Source organism: Drosophila willistoni, assembly GCF_018902025.1.
Source record: "Drosophila willistoni isolate 14030-0811.24 chromosome XR unlocalized genomic scaffold, UCI_dwil_1.1 Seg144, whole genome shotgun sequence".
Classification (NCBI taxonomy): domain Eukaryota; kingdom Metazoa; phylum Arthropoda; class Insecta; order Diptera; family Drosophilidae; genus Drosophila; species Drosophila willistoni.
The window spans coordinates 10788468-10812511 of NW_025814057.1; the positions used below are offsets into that span (position 1 = coordinate 10788468).

A 24044-nucleotide genomic window follows, 5' to 3' on the forward strand; every position below is an offset into this window, starting at 1 on the left:
CAATATGAAATGAGATACAGTCAATTTTCTCTGTTTGCTTGTTGGGTGTGTGCTTCATGCTTTAAACCAAAGAAAACGAATCAAATTTCTATTCAAAATTTAAATTAAAAATCACATTTTATACACACTGAAAACCAGACAGGACTACAGGACATAAAAAAAAAGACCCACACAAAGACATATTTAAAGTTAGCATAAGGTATTAAACACACACACACACACAGACTCATACATTCAGACATTGATTTAGACAGCAAGAAGAAAGAAGATAGCTATATTCAGAGCAAGAGCAAGAGAGATAGAGAGAGAGGGAGAGAAAGAGTCACCTATAGACAGGATATATGTTAATGGTGTTTCGGTGTCTTTGTCTCTAAACATAAAAACATTTTTTGATGAATAAAAATGTCTTCTTCTTTGTTGTCGTCGTCGTCGTTGTCTTCTCCCTTCTTCTTCTTCTTTTGTCATCTTCTGTGTTCTCTGTTTTATTTGGTTTCATTTTTGTGCTCTCATTCCGTTTTCCGGCCAACTCCGGTTTTTCGATATTTTTATGAGATTTTAAGCAGTTTATATGTTATTTTTACGATCACATAAAATGGCCTTTAAAATTGCCGGGGCCCATTAAAAACGATTTACGCCTTTTTCGCCTTTCCGAAACATTTTTGCAACCCTTTTTTGTTTTTTCTTTGGTTTTTTTTTGGGGGCAAAGGAAAAAAAAACCAAAGTACAACAACAGCAACAACAATAATAATAAGAGCAGCAACAACAAATGAATTAAAGGGAGTTGCTCGCTCAGCTCAAGATAAAATGTTTGTTTTTTTTTTTTATCAGAATATAAAAAACGGCAACAACAACACAAAATTGAGACAACAAAAAAAAAAGAGTAAAAAAAGACGAACCAAGACAGAAGAAAAACCAACAAAATGAAAAGCCAAGTATGCCAAGTAATTAATTTTTATGCGTATTTTGTTGTTGTGATTTTATTTAAATTTTAATTCGTTACCCAAAGATGAAATAATTAATTTGTCTCGCTCAACCAGAATATAGAACTGCATGACATAAAGAATATGTCTAGGTATATAATAAAATGTATAAACAGAAAGTAAAATCAACGGGTCGAGTTTCAGTTGAGCCTCTTCATCCTTTGCGATCGGCTCTTCTGTATTACGTATACGACACGTGTGCCACACTTTCTTTTCGTCTTTTGATATTCTAAATGCGTGTCTATCACAAAAATCATAAGAATATAAAGTTCAAGTGACTTTTGGTTTTAATATTGACCACCATTCTTTCTTTTTCTATTTTTTTTTTACACGTTCCCATTTCGACAAAAGTTTGTTTATCCAAAGGTTTTTGACTGTTTTCAAATAGAACACATTCATTCATGTGTTTTTTGGCACAAAATGCATAGAAATTCCGTGGATTGAGGATGAAATGAAAGACGAATCGTTTCTATAACGTTGCGATTGTCAGAATTATGAATGATGAAATATATATGTATGTATGTATCTCTCGTATATTCCTTTTCTTATGGCTCAATGTATAAATGTGCATAGGTCTATGTGTGGGTTTTGTAAGTGTGAGATTGTGTAGATGTATGTTTGTTATATCTATATCTATGGCATATAAAAAGTTAAATGTTTACAATGCCCAAAAAAAAGAGGAAATCAAGTAAATTTACAAAAAAAAAAAACAGTAAATAGAAAAAAACAAATATTTTCCAGCTATTTGTTTATCATTGGAAGAAGAATGAAAAAAATCAAATACAATATTGAGTTACAGGACAACAAGAACAACAACACAAACTAATATATATATATATATAAATATATATGTATAAAGAAAAAACCGATAGAGAGAACATGAGCGAAATGGGCGGCTGAGTATGTTAGATTCGTAGATAGATGGATGGGAAGAAAAGGATAGGACAGGACAGGAGCGGAAAGAAGAGGAGAGGAGTGAAAAGGAAACATAGAAAAGGTCGAAAACGAAATGAAAAACGGAAAATCAAAAATAATATAAAGCTTACCTTCACGCTGAGTGGGTGCAACCGCCGCTAGGGGGGGTGGTAAAGCTTGTGGAAACTGTCCATAGACGGCGGGAAAGGCTGCATTATATATAAATAATTTTTGTTTTTGGTTTTTACACAAAATTCCGAAACATTTATTAAAAAAGACAACACAACAATTAAGTAAGTTATACGTATATCATAAATATATATGTATATGATATATAGATATATAGATATATATTTATTACTTTTATATAGGTCACAACTTTATTTATTTTTTGTTATTCATTATTGGGTTCGGGTTCGGGGGGATTGGTTTGTTTAGTTAAATCTAAGAAAAATGAAAACTGTAGACAAATCAAGAATTAAACAAGTATAATAAGTAAATTTAAAAAATCGGTAGACCAGTCAAATTGAGTAACTGGATTTCAAAGAGAATAGTTGAGACTTCCATGTATAGAGAAGGCCAAATAAAAGAACAACAAAAAAAAAAAACATAAAGATATATTTTTAAAACAGGAGCAAAAGTAAAAATTTTTGTATGATGATGACCAAAAACTAGATTAATTAATATAGTTCAACAACAAATTAAAACAAAAGCCATCAACTGAAGTCGAAACAAAATGTTGTAAAACATTATTTTCAGATTGTTATCTAATCTCATAGAAAAAAGTGATTGGTTCTCGTAATTGTTTACAACATTTTGTTGACTCTAAACTGAATAAAATATTATAGATATAGATATATAATATATATATGAAATATATATTTATATTTATATATAAATGTTAGAGTTATACACTTTTACTAACAATAAATATTTATGGCATGACACAACAATTATTAATTATTCTTGATATAAGAAAACAATTATGAATGAAATGAATTTGGGGCTGTATTCATTTTTCTGTTGTTTGATTGAAACGTAATGAAATGAAATGAAATGAATGAAATAATGAATGAAAATGATACTGATAATGATCATTGACTCTGAAACATGACTAGTTCAAAACAAAAAACCAAATAAGACGAAAAAAGAAAAGGATATATATATAGATATTGATGATAAGGCAATAAATTTGTTTTCTTTCGTTTCCTTAGTTTCGTGGCATGATGAGCAAAAAGTGAATGTAATTGTAATTGATATTGTTTTGCCTATTTGCTATTTGCTCTAATCTATATATATATATATATATATATGGAGAATATTTTGTCCTTAGTGGTCCTTAGAACTAAATATTTTGGTTGGGAGTGGGATAGCAATTAGGGTGTTTGGGTGTTGGAGACTAGACTAACTAAACGGGGGCTCATTGTGGATGTAACACTTACCAACTCCTGGGAATGGTGGCAAGCCAGGGAAGGCATGTTGCAGGGCAGCAGCATCGCCATTTGCCAATCCTTGTGGTGGTATGGTTAAATGCAGCGGATCTAATAGAATACAATGAATATATATAATAATATTGAATTAATGTATTATCGAAAATATTCCTAAACCAAGCTGAAATTGTTTCTTAAAACTCTCTTATACGATTATAGCATGCTTTAAATTGAATTTGAGTTCATTGAAGATCATTTCTTAGTCTTTGATTTATGCCTTCGATCAGTTAGAGTTCTTAGATAATAAGTTCAGCATTGTGTGAGTAGACTGAGTGAGAAATTCGTATGCGAATGCTAGACTTACGTCCTGGGAATGCCGTTTGTGGAATGCCATTCGTGAATACACCATCCGCTGCTGCAGCGGCCGCAGCGGCAGCAGCAGCTGCTCCACCTGGCTGGCCGTTGGGTGTATTGGCGCCCATATTGAAATTGGGCATAGTTGGGGATGGCAGCGATGGTGGCTGGCCGGTGCCATTAAGGCCATGAGGTATTTGCGTTGCCAGTGCAGCCATTGGATTCATGTAGGCAGCAGCCGAACCGGGCGCTGTGGCAGCGGCGGCCATTAGAGCGGCTTGTTGTTGTTGCTGTGTCGGTTGACATTAAAGGAGAAACAAAAAAAACCAAGTTGGCAAATTGGCAGGTGATGCAAGGATTTTATGTAGAGTCGCAAAAATGTTATCTTTCACTTACCTGAGCGTAGGCGCCGTACGGACTGAATTGATTAAAGACAAATGGATTCAATAGGTTCATATGACCGGCCATTTGTTGCATGCGCCTTATTTGTCGCTCCTTCTCCGTATCGGCGTATTTGACAACCAGACTGGAGGATGCACCCTATATACGATAAGAGATAAAAGATAGAGAGAGAGAGAGAGAGAGAGAGAGAGAAAGAGATTGAGTCAGGTTGAATTTGAATGGGTGTATTATTTTGGGGTGTTTCGGTATGGCGGGGCAATGGGGGTTCATGATGGATGGATGGATGGATGGGTGGATGGGATAGGATGAGATGCTTCTGTCGTTGCTGCGTTCTTTTGTTTTGGGTTGGAGGCAAATTGTTACTTGAACATTGCATATTTATAGGCGGCTTTTCCGTTTACGCATTTTCCTCTTTCAAGGAGTTGCTCGCAGCAGCACAGGAAATCCTATTACAGGCCATTATTTTGTGATGACAACGCAGAAGCCGCTCATCAGAGAGATGTCTCCTCTACCTTTTCACCTTTTTCGCCAGTATCTACGTAGATGCCTCCTACTACTGTTCCATCTCATTATTATAGATTGTACAAATATAAAACCGAATAATTACGTGTATACATATATCAAAATAATTGGCATACGGCACACTTCAATTTGCATTTCTATTGAAAGCAGCTTATAGATAATAGCCTACCTACCTATTCTTTTAGTCTATTCAAAGGCATTTTTCCTTCTCCGCTCGCTCTCTCAGTCTCTCTTCTGCTCTTTTGCTGTCCCTGTCACTCTTTTGATGTCAATTAATTAGCATAATAATGGCAACAGGCTTCACATTTCACAATATGACAATTGAAAAGAGACATTTTGCGAATGTCGTTTTTGTTCCATGTTGTTTTTCGTTTCCGTTTCTTCTCACTCCTGACATATTTACGACGCCTCCTTCCATTGGCCCAACACCATCACCCCCAACCACAATTAAGATGAGTTTGCTTTTCGATTTTTGTGTAATGGGAAACCTTTCCTGCTTTTATGATTTTCCTTAGATCATTAATCAAAGTAACAATGATATTATGTTGCATAATTTTAGGCACTTGTCTGTATTAGTGCGTGCGTGTATGCTAGTGTGTGTGTGTATGTGCCGTTAATGAGACAACAACAAAAAAGCAGGTGCTCCATGCTTTATGCCCTGAACACAATTTTAATTAATGAAATATGAAACTCCAGTTTATGCAAAAGGCCATAAGATAGCAGAGCACAATGAGGAGGAGGTTCGAAGCCACGGGGGTCCTTGAGATATGAAGTACGAGGTTAAAGGCCCAAATGGTTTGAAGGCAGTCAGGGGAGTGGGTGAAGTGGAATGTGAAACTATTCCCGTTGTGCCCTAAAGATGTGAAACTGCTGCTGCTGCTTTTAATGAGCTTTAATGAGGACAAAATGAAACTCTGTACTGAGTGAAGCCAAATTCAAGACTCTTTAAGTTTTCAGATTACTTGCAATTAGAATAAGAAGAGAAATGATTTAACCTAATGGTGAACAACGTACTTGCATCTCTTTCTAATACCTTTAGCATTTTCTTTCTTCTTTAGAATCATTTTCCGTAAGTTATATAGTTGGCAGTTAATTAAATAACAATTTATTTCATTTTTACACAAAAGTTTCAAATTGAAATGTGGGAAAAATCCATTAATCCTCAATACTAATATCATCGTTCAACAGAATTTTCATCTCAGCTTTCATCGGGTAATATCTCTCGCTCTTTCTCTGCTGTCTTAATTAGTTCTACTGTCATAGAACTATGCAACAGGCAACAACACAACCACAAAAGCTCATAAATTAATTCATTAACGTCAATTTAATTGCCTAATAATCCTACACTTTCGGGCTGACCCCCTCCCCCGTCCCACTTGCCTGCTCGTCAGTCAAGTGAGAAACCGAGTCGACCCATTGAGTTTGATTCTCTGTCGACTGCCAACTCTTGGTTTCTTGTGGTAGAGGAAGGAGGGTTAAAGGATGGCAGAGGAAACCTCAGATATGGACAAAAATTTTAGTTTGCAGTGCGCTCAATATGGAAACCGTTTATTATACTTATATATATGTATGAGAATGTTTGGCCTGTTCACTTCCTGTTTTCTGCAGTTTCTACTCCTGCTGCTCCTGCTGCTATTTCTTCTATTTGCTGCTGGTTTTCAGAGAAGACGACACGAAATTCCCATTCAAGTGAATTGCTGCCGCCAAATGAAATGAAAAATTCAACACGACACACACACACACACATACAGAGAAGAAGGAGTCAACGCTTGTCGTCCTTCAACAAATGCAACAGGCTGGCAGCAGGCAGCCGGCAACTAACAAGCCAACTAACAAGTGAGGTCCTGGACTCGTGCCAGGCGGCACTTTTGGCAGCAAATCGCATGTTGCATGCCACACAAAACGTGACGCCATTAGATGGGCCTTACCATCGCCTCGAGGGTAAATACTCGTACAATTTTTTTTTTTTTTGGCTTTCCTTCTTTTGTTTTATTTTTTGTTATTGTTGTTGTTGGTCTTCCTCTTTGTGTTTTTTATTGTTTTTTAATGTGAGTAGCTCAAAGTTCGTTTTTGGGTTGCTTTTCTCCGTTTCTCGGTTTTCTGTTTTTTTTTTTATTTGGCAAAGTTTCAGAGGCCAATTACAATTGAAAAGGCTTACAGAGTGCATTTAAAAAGTAATTTGTCTGAGCTTCGCTCAAAAAATAAAGCAAAATTTAAAGCCCCCCTCGTGCTCGTACATACAAATGTATATGTATATGTATTTATATGTATTTGAATGCAAATGCAACCAACAACTTTGGTCTGTCGTCGTTGCCGTTGCTGTAAGGTATGAACAGTAGAACGGGGCTGGGTGGGCCTAGGGGGGAGGATAATCACAGTTGCCCGTGTTCACTAATGGTTGCTACAAGCCACAGGACAAGGGAGCTGAAATGCAGCCACACTCAGGCACACACACATACACAGACATGCTCAATCGCGTAATAAACTCGTGCAACGTGTCTGGGGACATGTTAACATGGCAGTCGTGCCAAAAATTATTATTCCCGCCTCGCCACGTTTCGGTTTTCGCCTTTTGCCACACACACACAAAACTCCACCTCTTGTCTTTTTTTGTGTGCACGTTGTTGTTGTTGTTGCTGCCTTTGCTTGTTGCATACTTTTAGGCATGAGTATGAGAGTCGATTTGTCAACGCCTAAAAGGACAACATATTTCTTTTCAAAAAATACTCAACAAATGGCCCGGCAAATGGTTTTTAACAAATGAATTATAACAATTTTTTTTCTCCTTATTTTTATATACATATAAAGGTATATATGTATGTATGTATATTCTATATGCGATTTTTTGTATGCAACTGATTTGCATTTTATAGTTTTTCTTTGCTTTTTTTCAGTTGGGTTGTGAGCTGCTGGAGCAGCGGCATCGGTGGCAGCTTGTTTTAATTGCTAAATAAATTGAATGGCCCCGGTCAGGGCATTTGTTTAATGGTTAGCCATTTTTATCTATCAATTAAAGCAGCGACAAACAAATATGTGCATGCAATATACATATATTTATTATATCTATATATATGTAGAGAGAGAGAGAGAGAGAGAGAAAGAAAAGGAGAAAAATGTTTGGCACATAAATTTTTAGAGCAAATGTAAATGGACGTATGTATGTGTATATTTCTTCTGGTCGTTTAGTTGCATCTGTTGCATAGCCAAGGGAAAATGCCTCATTCAAGTCGATATGGCAATTCAAGAGAAATATTTTATATTTGTTTCATTTCATTATTAAGTTATAGAAACACACACATAAACAAAAGTCCGATCAAGGTAATAAACTCTTGAAACTGGTTAAGCGATTTGCAGCATTTACATAGCATACTTATTGGGGCATTCAAAGTACTAAAGAAGACCTTTTACTAAATTTAGCTGGTATTGGAAAAGTTTTAACATGCCATACAAAATTGAGTGTTTCTCTGATAATCTAGACATAATCCTATGCAATTATGGCCATGCGTACATACTACTTTGGCTACTTGGCCTCAACTCGCATGTAATTTGTCCACTGTAATTTTCGGTCAACGTGTCGAAAGATTTAACAACTTGCCGCACATAACACTCTCACACACACAAACACACACACACACACTGACATCGTGCTGATTGTGTCCACTGCTAAAACGCCTAATGACGTTTACACGGCGCTAGTTTGTACGCTCTGTCCCGGCATTCCCCCTCTCGTCACCAGCAGCAAACATAATTACAGTAATAATGTGGCCAGGTAGGAAGGTAGGTAGGTACGTACTCTCCGTTGTCGTTGTAGTAGTTGATGCCTTCTACCTCTATAGCAAACTAACCAACCAACCAACCAACCAACCAGTCATCCAACCAACCAACTAACCATCCAACGAATCAACCCAAGGCTTGGTGATGATGTTGATGATGACATTAGCGAGGTGTCAGGCGACAATTTAACGAGTTGTCGTGGACATATATGCGCGAAAAGGATTCCTTTTCACACATGCCACATGGCACATGGCATATGAGAAGCACATGCAACAACAACAACAGCAACAGCAACAGCATTCGTCACGATATATCTTTAGTTCGTGTGAAGGATAAAACGGAACGGAACGAAACGAACCACCAACAATTTTGTATGCTTTTAAATTAGCCAAAGTGTGAAAGTGTCATGTTTCGAAATATGAAATTAACAAGAGCAGGAAGTACTTTGAATGGGAGGAGAAAAGGAAAAAAAAAGAACAAGATGAAAGCACGCAGAGAGAGAGAGAGAGAGAGAGAGAGAGAGGGCGAGAAAGAAAACACACACACACACACAAGGCACGAAAGAGGCCTTGCTGTTTGGTTGGTTCCTTGGTTGGTTGTTGCTTTTTGATATGCTGTAATTTTGCTCTGGGAGGCGTAAATTGAAAGGAAGTGCACTTCAATTAATTGTTGTTGCTTGTTTACTTGCTGCCTGCTGGCTGGCTGGCTGGTATATCGTTTCTTTTTTTTTTTTTTTATTTTACTTTGCCCCGCTTAAAATGCAGAGCTCTTTGTCGCCTAAAAAACCAGTCTTAAATCAATGCCAATGACAACTTTCAATGAGTTTTTCAATTAATTTTCATTACAAAAACTTCTCAAATTCAAACCATCGGTGAATAAGTAGTGTGAAAAAGTAGCAGTAAAACTAATTACAAATTCATTTTCCGATTTTAATTTCGCTGTCAGTGACAGTCAGTGGCAAACAGCAAAACCAGCATCAGCGGCAGCAGCAGCAGCAGCCGTAAATGTCAAAACAAAGAGAGGGGACGAAAAAAAAAAACAGGCGAAAAGGGGGATAACGGAAGAAATCTACCACAAAAACCAAGCAAGTAATCTTTTCCGCCAAATAAATCACACCATCGCATAAAAAATCGAGATTACTTGGCAAAGAGACAACGAAATAAAAAGGGGAGAAGTCGCCAAATTAGTGTAAAATGCCACTAAGCTACCTAAAAGTATGCTATGCATTAGCAAAAAAGACCCCCGCAAACAAAAAAAAAAAAAAAAAAAGAAATGAAATTTACGTACTACTATGAGAAAAGTTACTTTGGTCCTTTACGAAAAGTTGCAATGCGTTGTTAACCGCAACTCTCTGGCCAGAACTTCATCCCCTCCTTCTTCAACTCGTGCTCAGTTCAGTCCAGTCCAGTTGAGAACAAGGAGGATGAGTACGAAGCTGGCACACTGCATACATTAAACAACTTTTGGCTCATTGCACTTCTCCTCGGCCCGTTTCCCGCTCGACCGCCGCCCGTTGCTGGCAGCCATCAAAAGGCAGGGCTATTGGGCCGCCGGCGAAGCGTAAAATGCGGGCAAGCAAAAAGCGCGACCCGTCGCAGGACTAAAAAGGGGCTAAAAGAACGAACGAGAAGCAGGAGAGGACGCATGGCCAAAGGGACGGAACAACGATGGCGTTGACAATGCAACTTGGGCCTTGGCCAAAATGAAAAACTTATTTAATTTACTTTGCTTTTTGCCACAGACCTAGCCATTTAATTCAATTACTCGGCGAAGAGTTCTCTTTGACAAGGATTTTTTTTTTATACACACACACAAACACACACTCAAACGTATACTTATATATTTCTCTTATTCTCTGCTTTATGTTGTTGCTATTGCTTTTCTCAAAGGAGCAAGGAGCCGCGCCTAATAAGCCAATCAACAGTGAGCAAAAAAATAAAAATATCAAAGTAATTTCACAAAGTAAAAAAATAACACTTAAAGAAAACTAGCCTCAAGATTCTTTTGAGTTATATTTAGCCTGAAGTTTAAGTTTCTGGGGTTGCTTTTGCGAAATCTTTAGAGTTAAGATATAAAAGTTATAACAATAAGAACTCTTCTCAATAATGTCAAAAATTGTTTTTAGTCTACACATAACTAGTAATTGTAGCAACCTTATCATCTCTCTCTCTCTCTCTCTCTCTCTCTCTCTCTGTCTCTATCGTCTCTTCTCTTGAAGTTTTAAAATCTCTCCTTTGCCGAATATTAAGTATGTTTCTCAAATTGTTGCCCTAACTAAGTTTAAAGCTTCGCCTAAGTGAATAAATTGCTTTCTAGGCTTAGCAACACAGTTTCACTTGCCTTTCCTCTCTCCCTTTCGTTTCGCCCCCGCACTCAGACAACAAAGAAACATTGCAACTGTATAAATCGGCTAGAAAACTACCAACTACCGACTGCCGTCTATCATTTCCGCTCAGCAATTTGAAGCAAAAAAAAAAAGTAGGAAAAACTTTTACCTGGCAGAAGAAAAATTGTCAAAATATAAACCGCGCACATGAAGAGACTGAGACTGAGACTCAGAATGGTATATGGTTGAAGAAGAAGAGGAAGAATGGAGGAATGGAACTGAGACTGAAAGCTTGGGCCAGGTAACCAAGACGACACTCGTTTATCAAAAAGGGAGCAGCCCTAACGTCTCCTTACGTTTTTTTTCTTCCCCCTTTTCATGTATTTTTTTTTCTTTTGCCTTTCTTGCTTTAGCCAAATAAAACGTTTCACGCCGCCAACGCCTAGAAGTATGCAGTAAGCACATATTTTTTTTCTTCCTGCTGCCGCTGCTGCTGCTTTCGTTCTACCAAATATATTCATTGCAAGATTTGTTTGCAGCGGGTGGAATGAAACGTTTTGCATATGAAACTTCCATTCTAAAGGATGTGCAAGAGGATGCAGAATAAAGGATGAACAAGTTGCAAGAGCGAGACAGAAAAAGAAAAAGGCAGAGAGAAAGAGAGGACTGCGAGAGACTTATGCTTGAATTGCAAATAGTTAGAAAAGATTTGCCATGATTTTGGCTGTTACTTTTTTGGAATGCAGCATTTTTCGTCCTTGCCAACTCTTGCGGCTTGCTTTTTCAATTGAGAGACAAAAAAAGGAAAAAAAAAAACGAAGAAATGGTATAGAATGGAATAGGAAACGAAAGGAAAGGAAAGGGACAAAAACTTGATATATGTCTGTCTATTTGTCGGTCTGTCGGTCTGTATATCTGTCTGCCATGGCATGCAAACGATTTGTGCTTACTGCATTTGGGCGGTTCAAGGATTTCAAATGATTAAATTGAGGCAGTCGCTTCTAGACATTGATAGCTTTACTTCTGTGTGCGTGTGTGTGTGTGTGTGTGTATTTTTTTCTACTTCTAAATTGGTTGGCAACCGGCAACAACTTAGCAGTCAAAAGGGTATTACATACATATTTGTGAGAAGAGTTCACCAAAATGCAAATTTAATAAAGAGTCAGTGAAACAAAACAAAAAAAACAAATGCCCTTGGGCAAGAGTCATTTTAAACTGAATGCATCTCTGTTATAACTTAAAGCAATAATCCTATTAAAAGTCCCAACAAAAAATACTTCGTAATCATCATTTAACCAACATGTCGTATACGTAATATCGTTCAATATTTTTAGTTTGAGGCGAAAGCTTTGAAAAGAAAGTTTATATCGAATTTGAAAGAAATAATTGGGAAGCATTGACTACTTGACGCATGTTCAGTGAGTAAATAATACACATACAACTATAATTATTTGTAATTGCTTTATGAAAAATCATAATCTGCATTGCTTTTTACATACATATGTATATTTGTCAGTAGCATACAAATATCTTTTAGTCTTTATAAGTTTTGTTTGAATCGGTTATTTGCCTTGTTTCGGTTATTACTATCGCTAACGAACAATCTTGTTCGTCTTTCTGTTCTATGCGTTTGTTTGTTTAACTCATTTTTGGCATTTTGCAGCATTAAATAATATTTGAAACAATCAGAAATCAACGCAGCAACACAAAGCAAATAAAAATATATAAAACATTTGCGGCGATTTGCCCGTTGGCAATTTGAGTTGCTTTCTCTCTCTTTCTCATTCCACACCATTCACCTCTCGCACTCGGTTTCTTTTGGCCATACACACACACTCGCACACATGTGCATATATTAGTGTGCAATTTGGCCAAATGTCGCCAACATGGCAGCCTGTCCATGTACTCTTTCTTCCTACTGCCTCCTTTCAGCCCTTCTCTCTCTCTCTCTGTCTCTGTCTGTCTCTCTCTCTCTCTTTTTCTGTTTTGTCCCAAAACTTTCACAATATTTCCGCAAAACAAATTGCGCGTAAAAATGGCAATGCAATTTTTGGTCGTTTGTTGCGGCGGGCAGTTGGACCAACTGGACGCCACATTGCATCCACATTCACATATGTCTCTTGCTCCCTTTTATTTTGTACCAAAAACTCTCATTTCTCTCCCTTTATGCCCTCTGTCCTCTGGTCTGCCCTGCTGTGTACTTTCGGCACTCTATGGAGAAAGTGGCGAGTGCGGAAGAGTGTGTGTGTGTGTGTGTTTGAGGGGGAGAACATGTTTCTGTAATGTTTGCCCAATTGAATTTAATAATATTTTCATTTGGATTTTAGTTTTCATGCAATTTTCACTCGACCAAAACTGCAATTGGGCCTGGCATGTCCCTGGCATTATCCCCCTCCCTCTCTACCACCACGCGCCCCACCATTTGTAACCCCTCACCAAATTACTATTTCCATTTGTTGTTTTTCGCAAAATGAAATGAAATGTTTTGTGCCATTTGTGGCATCAAGCGAAACTGACATCTGAGGGGAGTATTGAAGCTAATTGTGTTGCATTCAATATTTTCCCGCTCTCTAATTTTATTTGCTTTTTATGTGTGTGAATAATTTTGATTTTTCCTCATTTTATAAAGATGTGAATAAACTGCTTGAATTTTTGGTCAAAAGTGTTGCTCAATCCATTTACCATAGATTTTTAGCTAGTTATCACTTATTTGAGCGTACCCCCATCTCCCTATTCGAAAATAAAGCACAAGAAAGAAAACGTAGTCTACAAGAATCGTTTAAAAGCACTTACTGCTTACGCTTTTATCCTTGTTTTGGTCCTTTACTCCAGTCGTTTGCCTTTCAGTGCAAACCGAAACCAACTATCGCATCAACAGCTCGTAAAACCAAAAGCAGCAAATTAAACTGCCACCATAAAAACTCAACCAGACTTGGTTTACATCAACTGTTGGCCACGAAACCACCCACCACCCGCATCCCCTTTTTCCAGTATTCTATTCACACCCGCCATCGCCGCCGCCTTCCACCATTGACCATTGCCCATTACACTGACCATAAATATAATATTTGATAATTTTATTAACAATTTCGACTGTAAATTGTTTACGAGCGAGTGTTGGACTTGCATTTGGAAAAAGGGCCAAAGTCTGTGTGCACTTTTTATAGGTCCAACTGTAGCTAAGAGAGCAGCTAAAAAAAAAAAGTGTATATAAACCGGCAAATGAAATATTCATGTTCTTCGAACATAACTAGAGCCAGCCCCAATCCTGCGACTGGAAAGACTGAGAGACTGAGTCGTAAATTAAATTTGGCCTGGCCTGAACATTCTGTTCAATCAAGCACAAAAAAACACCGCAGACAGACAGCAACAGAAAGGAGCAAGGAGCGAGGAGCAGAGGCAGAAAGAGGAGAAGCTAGCCGGAGCAAGCCAAGCTCTAGCCATGGTTTAGTTTTTTGATTTTAACTGCATTAGAGGCCTGCAAAAGAGGTCCTTATGGGTGCTTCTGCTTTATCCTTGGACTGAATTCAATTTTGTTGCAATGCTATGCTAAAATCAGCAACCCAAAAACTTTTTTGCACATTAAATTTATGAAATTTGGTAGCTTTCCTTTACTTCACTACCCCTAGCCCCCCCTCCATCGCCTTTTCCTTGTTTTTTTTTTGGTTGGTTTTGTGTTGTGCTTTTCGGTTTTCGTTCATATTCTCTTAAAACTCAATCATGCTTGCATGTAATATCCTGGCTATGTCCTTTCGACTGGTCCCTTGCTGAGGCCATTTGCTTGGGCGACATTTATATACACACAGACCAACAAGAACAAGCACAACAACAACAACAATGATAACAAGCAAAATGCCAAGGCAAGTTGTCCTTAAGCCTCGCTGCCTCCTGCCATCTACCGCTTCGCAGTTGGGAGTCCTGCAAGAAGTTCTATGCAAGACAAATGCAACAACGCAACAAAATGCTAAGGAAAAGCAACTGGACCAGGGTTAGAATGGGGTAAAGAAGTATAAGCTTTAACTATCTTCCACCTATTTTGCGGAGTTCCTTGAGCGGACGACAGAAATTGCCCTTAAAAGTTTTGCTGTCACATTCTTGGCATAGTCCCACCGAGTCAGAGCTAAAGTCGGAGACGGAGAAGAAAGTTGAGTTGAAAGGGAGAGGGATCTTTTGTACAAATTTCAAGCCTGTTGATTGCCTAGTTAGGAATATCCTTGCCAACTGGGTATAACTTGTAACCGAGAGCTAGTTTTGTAAGCTTCAATGTTGTCGTCTGTTGGCAACAAAAGCACAAATACATATACAAATAAGTATTAAATCTTTATATACATATATAAGCATTTTCATCTATTTTTAAATTTAAAGATAAATCTTCTGCCTAATAGACGACCGTCCTTCATGTAGCAAATAAGGGAAATGAATTGTGTCAGTTAATTAAATGAAATACTAAAGAAGTAAGCAAAGGTAATCAAATACTTGAAAAAAATCAGCGAACAACTTAAAAGTGCATTCCATTTTTAAAGCATAAAGTTAAATACTTTCAAAACTAGACTACAAAACTCGTGCTCAAGGAATGCTTTCTACTTGAAGACTTTAAAGTTAGTTAAAGTTTAGCTAAAGCAGATGAGATGACAATTGGTTTAAGTCTATTGTGTTCCTTAGATCAGCTTGCATTTATCTTAAAATTTGTTGAAATTTTTTGTTGAATATGCAACATTTGAATTGGTTATGTTATTCTTTAATTTGCATACTTTCATTTTGAGAGGCAACTTTATTTAAACATAAACAGCTATGCAAGTTGCATGCAACTGGACATTTTTATCCTTTTTTCTTCTTTCCATTCCAATCTCTCGTTTCATCTTGCTCTCTCGTTCTGTCCATCAAATATTTTTTATATAAACATGCCGCTTCTGCTTGACTTGCTTATCATAACAAAAGTTGCCTGTCCAAAAAAAAAAAAAACGAAGCGAAAAAGAAAGAAAGTTAAGAGAAAGAGATGAAAAAGTCGAAATAATATGCCAAAGCATTCTTCACTGATTCTGGCTACGCGTTTTTGCACTTCAAAGTACTTCAAATCAATTTTCTTCACTTATTTTCATAAACCCTGGCATCCCAACCCATCTAGCTCAACCCAAAGGACTTGACGAAGACGAACAAAAAAAAAAATTTGCCAGAAAAGTTCAATTTTTGAAAAATATTTGCAAATTTCATTCACAGCGCTCGTCCATTCAAATTTCCTGCATTTATGTACAGAGAAATATGAGAGGAAGGAGCTAGCTGTATGAGAGGGTGAGCATGCGGGGGGTAAAATGGAAATAAAGGACAAAACAGCCATGGTCCAAAGGGGCAGCTGCGTCGTTGCCTTTTTTACGTATTCTTTTTTTTTTTTTTTTTTTTTTTTTGCCTGTTCCCCTTTCCATTCCTCTATGGTTCTTTTTTTCGGCACATTTGCCCGAGCGCAAGGACCTTTTGTTATATTGAGAAGGCAGCAAGAAATTGCGCTAAGATGCTTATCCTTTTTCTTGTTTTTTCTCTCTCTTTGCCTCTCTTTCCCTCTCACTGTGTTGCCTTCCTTTCGTAGGGAGCAAAAATGGTAAAAATGCTCCATTATTATTTTTATTACTTATTTGCTTTTAATACTTCACGAGGACGAAAACGAATGAAGGGAATGAGGACAAGTGATGGAAACGGCGTCGGCCGAGGCGGGGGAACGGCCGAGGGGCTGCTTGGGGATTGGAACGTCATCCAATCTCAAAGCGGATGTCGTCTACTTTGCATTTTGAGCCGTTTCTACTTATATGCTTCCTGCTGTATCCTAGTCGTCCCCAAGTCCGAGTCCAAGTCCATGTCCGTGTCCGTGTCCGCGTCGAGTGGATGCTCTCTCTGGCCAGGCATATTTTAAACGACGTCTCCAACTGCCAAGACCCTTTATGCTCCTTTTACCTCCCCTCCACCCGTTTGGAAATTATTATACTTGTCCCTTTGGTGGCTTGCACTTATTGAAAAATTCGCCAAATATAAAAATGTATATATGGATATATCATTTTTTTTTTCGTTCACTCTTGGAGTCTTCGATTTTAGGTCCTTGTTTTAAGTGCAATGGGTAGTAGTAGTTGGCTTTGTCGTCTGTGTTTATGCAAAAAATTTGTCTACTGTCGACTGCTGTCTCTCTCTCTCTCTCTCTCTCTGCTGGCCTGGTCAGAAGATGTGGAAGATGCGGGCAAGGAGAGTAGAGCATGGAAGACCTTTTGTTATTTCTTGTGCTTAAGTAGTTTTTGCTGTTTTTCATACTTTTAGCTTGTAATCACTGTCAATGTCGACGGGTTTTTCTTCTCCTTTCCAACTTTTTTTTTCGTCGTCTCTTCTCTCTCTGTTGTTTTTGACATGCTGCTTAAATGCTTCTCAAGATTTAGCTACTTGATGGGGAGCTCCTTACAATGTTATTAATAATAAGCTATACAAATTTTTCAATGTCTTTCGGCCAAGCCAGCCAGCCAGTCAGCCGGCCGGCAGCCGGCAACAGACAACAGAATAGAAGAGACACTTGAACTTACTTGGAGCATTTGTTGGATATATAGTGTGTGGGATAGTAGGGAATAGGAAAAAAAGGGTTGGATTCGAGAGAGATTTATGCAAATTTCCCATCACTTTTTTTTTGTTACATACCTGAAACGATAAGAGAAAAGAAAATAGAGGTTAGATTTTTATTTTTATTTTTTTGGTTGTATTTCATTTGTCTTCAATTTAAATGTCAATTTGGTTTGTATATACATATATTACGGATTTTAAATTGGATTTGGTTCTAATCATATTCAGTTGAAATGTATGCTACACAATTGTTCAAAATGGCATATCAAGTTGTCGTTTGCCTAGCATAACGGTCTTATTTGACCCCTGGGAGAACCTTTGATAACTGCTTTTAATTTGATCTAGTGTCTGAAAAATGGTTTTAAAGTCGTACATAGCAATTAGGGCATGCTTCATTGGCTGCCAAAAGGTACATAAAGTACGTGTGTATGTGTCTGACTTGGTTACCTCATCCTCATTTTCAACCTCAAGCCCCATTCCATTCACCATCTCAACTATTGGTTGGCTCGTTCAATCCTCCCCTCCACCACACTCCTGTATCGTGTTGCCCTTATTCATGTAAACGCTTGCTTTGCCATTCGTTCCGAGTCATTTCATTTTCACTTTGTTGTTGCACAGTTGGAGACGGCGACGAAGACCAAAAAGACTGAGATGGAGCTGGAACAGCTCGAAGAAGAGAGAGGAAGCAGGAGGAGATGGTGGAGGAACAGGGCATGAAGTTTCTACAATGCCATTTGTGTGTGCTCTTTTGCCCATAGTTCCACCTCACTAGCCTCACAGTCAGCCATGGCACTGACTTAAAATGACAAACAACATTGGAAGTCTCACCTCCTCTTCCACTCTCCCCCTCCAATTCCCCATACTCCTCGACTGCCCTGGCCCCCTGGTACTCCCAAAGCCCTGCCAAAAGCGAAAAATGCTTTTCCCTCTCACAGAGAGTCGTGAGTCAATGTGGGTGTGGAAGCGGGGATAAGAGGCGCGTACATGCCATTGCACAATCATTGGATTCCGAAACATTTCTAGAATATTTAATAAGAAAACTGAAAATCGTTGAAATGCCAGCAACACTCATAATGTCGTTTCTCTCTCAGTCGAAAAGTCGTCGAAGCCGACGTCTAGGTCCCATTCTTCCCCCACTTCTGTCTATCCTCTATACCACTCTCAGGCCCTAGATAAAAGGCTAAGGTCAAAGACAATATTGAAATGCCAATTGAACTTTTTGCTATTATTAAAATTTTACTGGTCTTACAACCATTTAAATACATACAAAAAGGAGTGTGCCAAAGAGAGAAAGAGAGGGAGTTGAAAATGTCGTTTCAACAGCTATTAATACGAGCATTTTTACTATGGCATACTTTTAGGCTGACCTAGGTCCTTAAAATAAATATGAGAAATTTAATAAAATGGCTTGGTAATTGATTTTCCCCTGAAAGGTTTGTTAAATGAAATAAATAGAAATGAGAGTAATTGAAAAAAGCTTAAAACTACTTACAGAAAGTAGATTAAAGATCTAAGAAAATTGATAGCATACTTTTTGGGGGAAAAGGAAACTGTTGTAATACCAATTAAAACATGCTTGTATAAGAGTTTGTTGCCTTCTCTTCAAGCATTTAGCTAGAAATTAATTAGTTGTTGTAGTGTTAGTTTTAAAACAAGTCCTAAAGACCAATCAAAACACTTTACTAACTTTAAAACATATTACAGCCTCTGGCCACACACACACACATACACACAGCAACACGTACATCAATTAAATTATAAATCATGATGTTGTGACCTTTTCTCTCCTTCACTCTCTCTCTCTCTATCTCTCTCTATCTCTCCCTTATGTGAAACTCTTCACATATTAACATGTTAAAACAATCAAAATCACATTTTGCACTTTAAACAAACTTGTCAAATAAATCAGCCTTAGGGATGGCAAACAATTTTAAAGAGCCAGAAAAAACATAATTTAAAAGCCGAAATGCTGCCGGCTCAGTGACAAGAGTCTTCCATAATAATAAATTACCTTTAGGGCCAGTATCCTCTCCATCTCCCGGCCCCTTCTAACCGATCAACCTCAAAACTTCAAACACACACACAAATGGAGTAGAAAAAATAAATAAACAGCCGAAAATTATGCAACACAAATCAGCGCATTTTATGCATGAACTAACCCATAAGCGATAAAAAGGCAGGCAAACCAACTAATTTTGAAAGAAATCAGAAAAAAACGAAATTTGTTGCACAGACAAACTAATTTTACAATGAGTCAAACAAAAAATGGAATTTGTGAATCGCCACATGCACGTACACACACGCACACACACACAGACTTGGACATAGACATATCAACATGGACATATGTATATCGAGTGCAGTGTAAATATCCTGCGGTTTTTAGTTTATTATTAATTTTTGTCAACGAGTATTTTTGGCCTGGCCTGCCTGTCCTCTCATGCCCTTCTCATTTCTGTTCTATCTAGTGCCAGGCCCTGTCATGTCCTGTCTCTGCCTGTTACTGATAATAAATTCTGCACTTGTCGCACTAAAACAAAAATATTTTAGTATGTCGTCCCCGTCCTAAACGAGTCCTTGCCATCACTTTTTGTTTGCATACTTTAAAGCGTCATTTAATTAATGGCCAAAAAGAGAAAACATTGTCAAATGTTCAACCAAATGTTAAATGTTAATAGCGTGTCATACAAAATGTTATACAATATGGCCAACAATTTGATTATCATAATAAGTAACTAACATATAGAGCCAATGTTTAAGATGTATTAACTAAAATGAGTTAACAGATTACTTATAAATATTTCAAAAATTTTTAGTAGAACCTTAAACACTTTAAATGCTTTTTGTAGAGCATTAAAAATTCCTTAATGAAATCTATAGACAAAAAATTAAAAAAATTGATGGCTTTGTTTGCGTGTGTATGTGTGTGTGTGTGTGGCATATTTTGTTGTGCACCAATTTGCTTTGTCATTGGCTTTGTATGGACAAACACACAAAAATCCGAAAAGCGGAAATCACGCACATTGCGGTTAGGAGTCCTTTTGCTCGTCCTTTCCCGCTTGTCGTTCACTTCACCTAGCCTTAATATTTGTTTGCATTTTTCGTGTGCAGAGATATTTACTTGATTAAAAATTAATAATTGCATACTAGAATGCATCAACAACAACAACAAATCAGAAAAAAATGGATATAGGATATAGGTAGAAATAAATAACTGAATATATACATACATACATATATGAATGTGGAAAAATTTATGCACACGGATGCATTTTAATATGTTAAATATGTCAATTAAATGGAAGCGCCGAAACAACAGACAGCAGACAATCGCTGACAGTCGAACGGGATGCTTATAATAAATTATATATGTATATAGATGATAGGTAGAAATATATCTATATATATATATAAACACAAGATAGTTATAAAACAAACAAAACAAAAAAAAAAAATCAAAATTTATTTAATAGTTGATAAATGTGAGACCATGGAAAATATTGAACTTTATGACTTGGCCACTTGTGTTCATAATTCCATCAGGCTTTAAATCATCATCTAAGCGCTAAGGATTTTCAAGAGAGGCAAAGTCAAGTGCTTAAAGCAGCTCAAGAGAGCGATGACGACGTCGACGACGGCGACGACAACGACTATGAGAATGGGAATGGGAATGAGAATGAGGACGAGAATGGTGACTAGAATGACGAGGACGAAGTGCTCCATAATGCACATGAAAGCAGACTCAAGTAATAAAAAAAAAAAAAAAGAAAGAAAAGTAAAGAGAAAGAGAGCGAGAGCAGAAAAAACAGAGTCGAGACAGAAAAAAAAAGAAGAAAGAAAAGGCACTCGTCAAGTCCATGACGATGATGTCGACCAAGACGAAGACGAAAACGGAGACAGAGACGAGACGTCGAGGCGCAGTTTAAACGACTTAAGCGCCAAAGAAATCATCATTAAAGTCTCGCCTGCTTCTAAACCCATCTCTTCCTTCTCCTCGTCCTTCGACTAGTATCCAACATTCCCTCCTCTTTTCGCGCTGCTAAAGAAGTGTAGGCGTGGCCAAATGCAATCGACAATGCTGGTTAAGTCAAGTGTAGGTCGTTGGTCGTTGGGTCGCTTGTTGGGTTTTCAGTCAGACTCGAGTTGAGTTGAGAAGGGTAACAACGGGGTGATGGGTACGGGTTACTCCTACTACTATTACTGCTGCCGTGCACTTCTTTGGAACACTTAAGTAAATAGAGTTCAAAATGGAAAATACTTCACTGCTTGCCTGCTGTTCGCGAGAGTGAAGTGCCTGCCTGACATCGATCTGGGTTTGGGCTTGCTATCGCATTTGGTCTCCTACTACTACAACAAGCTCCTACAGCTGCTGCTGTTGCTGCTGCTGCTACTGCCCTATCACCAGCACTCACAAGGGCTTACACAATGCTCGGTCAGCTGTGTTAAGCATGTGTAGAGGGGGCTTTAATGCCTTGTCTGCCATTTGTTTTCAACTGTCCGTGCGTGCGCCATTTTAATTAACATGCAAATCCAGTTGAAAATGCCAATTTATGCTTGACATAATATACAAAAAGCATAAAAAAAACATACACACACACACAGCGAAAGAGAGAAATACATACATATATAGAATATATATATATATAAATGGCAAATGGAAGGCACATATAAATGCAATTGCCATGATTGTGAAGGGAAGAGGACGAACAAGCAAACCATCAAGGGGGAAATACAAGTGAGATTGAGAGAAAAAACAATGCGGGGCATTATTATAAAATCAGTTCATTTAATTGGTTATTTAAAAATGAAAATGATCACAGAATTGACATGAAATAAAATCTATATATATGTATATACGTACATATGTAGATATATATACATATTTGTATAGTCTGCTTTCAGGCAGTTGAACACAAGGTAATTGGGAAATGAAAACAAAATCAAAAGTTAAATCGCAGCAAAAACCACTAGACAATTAAGTTTATTTAAAAAGAATTTGAATATTTATTTATAGCACAGATGATATTTTTAAATACTTAAGAAATAAAGAAATAGAATTCCTTAAAATCAAGAAATCGCAGGTTGAGTGATCTTTAAAAGAAAAAACCATTTAAACTTTTGGGTGACTAATCAAAATGAATTTCTTCCAGATATTTTCTTGGCTTAAGCCAAAGAGAATTAATTGTAGAATTTTTCTTAAAACTCTCTTATTTATATCTAGCCGTGACTGTAATAAATATTTTTGCAGTCAACTATTTGTTTTTTTTTTTTTGCGTTCTTTTTTAACAAAAATAATTATATAATAATTACCCATTTTCAATGGCGAAATGCTCGTAAAATGTGAAATAAAATCAGTGTCTGTTCATACGCATGACGAGATTATTGTTTTACCTTCTACCATTTACCATTGTGATTATTATTATTATTATTGAATATATACATATATATATATATGTATATAATTGATATTTTGTCATTTTTGTTTGTTTGATTTTTACAACAACGAATAAATGAAGGGAGAAGAGAGTGAGAGGGATAAAGAGTAAAATTCACACACAATCACAATCGGTTGTGCTGTCTTCTTACGCAAAGAGGTAAATATGGTAAATTATATGCCACATAATAACAAATGATAATAACGATTGTATAAATAAGTTTTAATTTCGTTTTATAATCAGACACGAGATATATGTACATATGTATGTGTGTGTATGTACGAGGTAAGAGCAAAAGAATTGAGAGTGAGAAGAAAATGCAATGCATAATAATCATTTTAATGAGACACAAACTCTGACAGCACAACGGCCAGACAAAGAGATACGAGGACAATTTATCAGCACAGAAAAGAAAAGAACAAAAAGAAAGAGTGTGTGAGAGAGAGAGAGAGAGATAGAGGCGAACTCAGCTCCTGTGCGAAAGTCAAGTCAATTTGGTAAAAATTGAAACACCTGCTTGATTTCACGCCTGATTTAACTTTGGCCATTGTCCGTCCATCTGGCTGACTGTCTGTCCATCTGTCTATCATGTCTGTTTGTCTGTCCGTGTGCTGCAAGCATGTGTTTGCAATTTAGCAAACAACGAGAGAGAGAAAGAGAGAGATAGAGAGAGGGGCAGCAAAACTCGATAAGTTTGCCAGTCGCCTAGTCAAACACTTGACGCTGAGTTAAGCATGAACTGGAACTCCTTAGATTCTTGGCGCTTGATAAAGAACAAGGGCACAAGAGCAACCAAAAACTAAAAGAAAAGCAAAGCGGAAAACAGGAGAAAAAAAAAAGAAAACCCCCAAGCCAAACCAACCTGAAGAAAAAGAAGGTAACAAATTTCTTAGCCTTGTGGCAATTTGTCTTTTGTTTGATGTGAAATTTGTTGTTTGTCATGGATTCAAGTGAAAATTCAACTATAATTTCAGTCAGTTCTTGATTGCTGTTCTTGATCGACAACCATACGAAAACATATTGAATGGGTGGTGGCATGGTCGCGGTGGCGTGAATTTGATTCAAAATTCACAAAATATAGCAATTACCACAGAATGCAGAATGAATGGTTGGTAAATTGCAGTAAATAATTGCATATAATTGGATTTTTGTGCAAAATGCAAATACCAAAAATGACTTTTAGTTGAAAATTGTAATTAAAAATAGCTTCTGTAAATTAGAAATTACAACGAAAAGAACAAAAAGGGTTCAAGCTATCTAAGCTAACAACAATTAGAATGTGTGTGTGTGTGTGTGTGTTGGCCTAATTAGATGCCTT

General features: G+C 37.3%; 1 protein-coding gene across 9 annotated transcripts in view; it reads right to left on the reverse strand.

The window, feature by feature from the left end:
• The window catches only part of LOC6639194 (CUGBP Elav-like family member 4), a 165611-nt gene that overhangs the window by 935 nt on the left and 140632 nt on the right, over positions 1–24044 (reverse strand). For 5 of the 9 annotated variants that reach the window (XM_023178526.2, XM_047012050.1, XM_047012048.1 and 2 more), the window contains 4 exons: positions 4076–4219; positions 3690–3969; positions 3338–3436; positions 2027–2104 (listed from right to left, as the gene is read on the reverse strand). In XM_023178526.2, the coding sequence (XP_023034294.1) occupies positions 2027–2104; positions 3338–3436; positions 3690–3969; positions 4076–4219 (601 nt within the window). The remainder of the gene's footprint in view (positions 1–2026; positions 2105–3337; positions 3437–3689; positions 3970–4075; positions 4220–24044) is intronic. The other 4 variants (XM_047012049.1, XM_015179075.3, XM_023178528.2 and 1 more) reach the window with 1 other exon arrangement.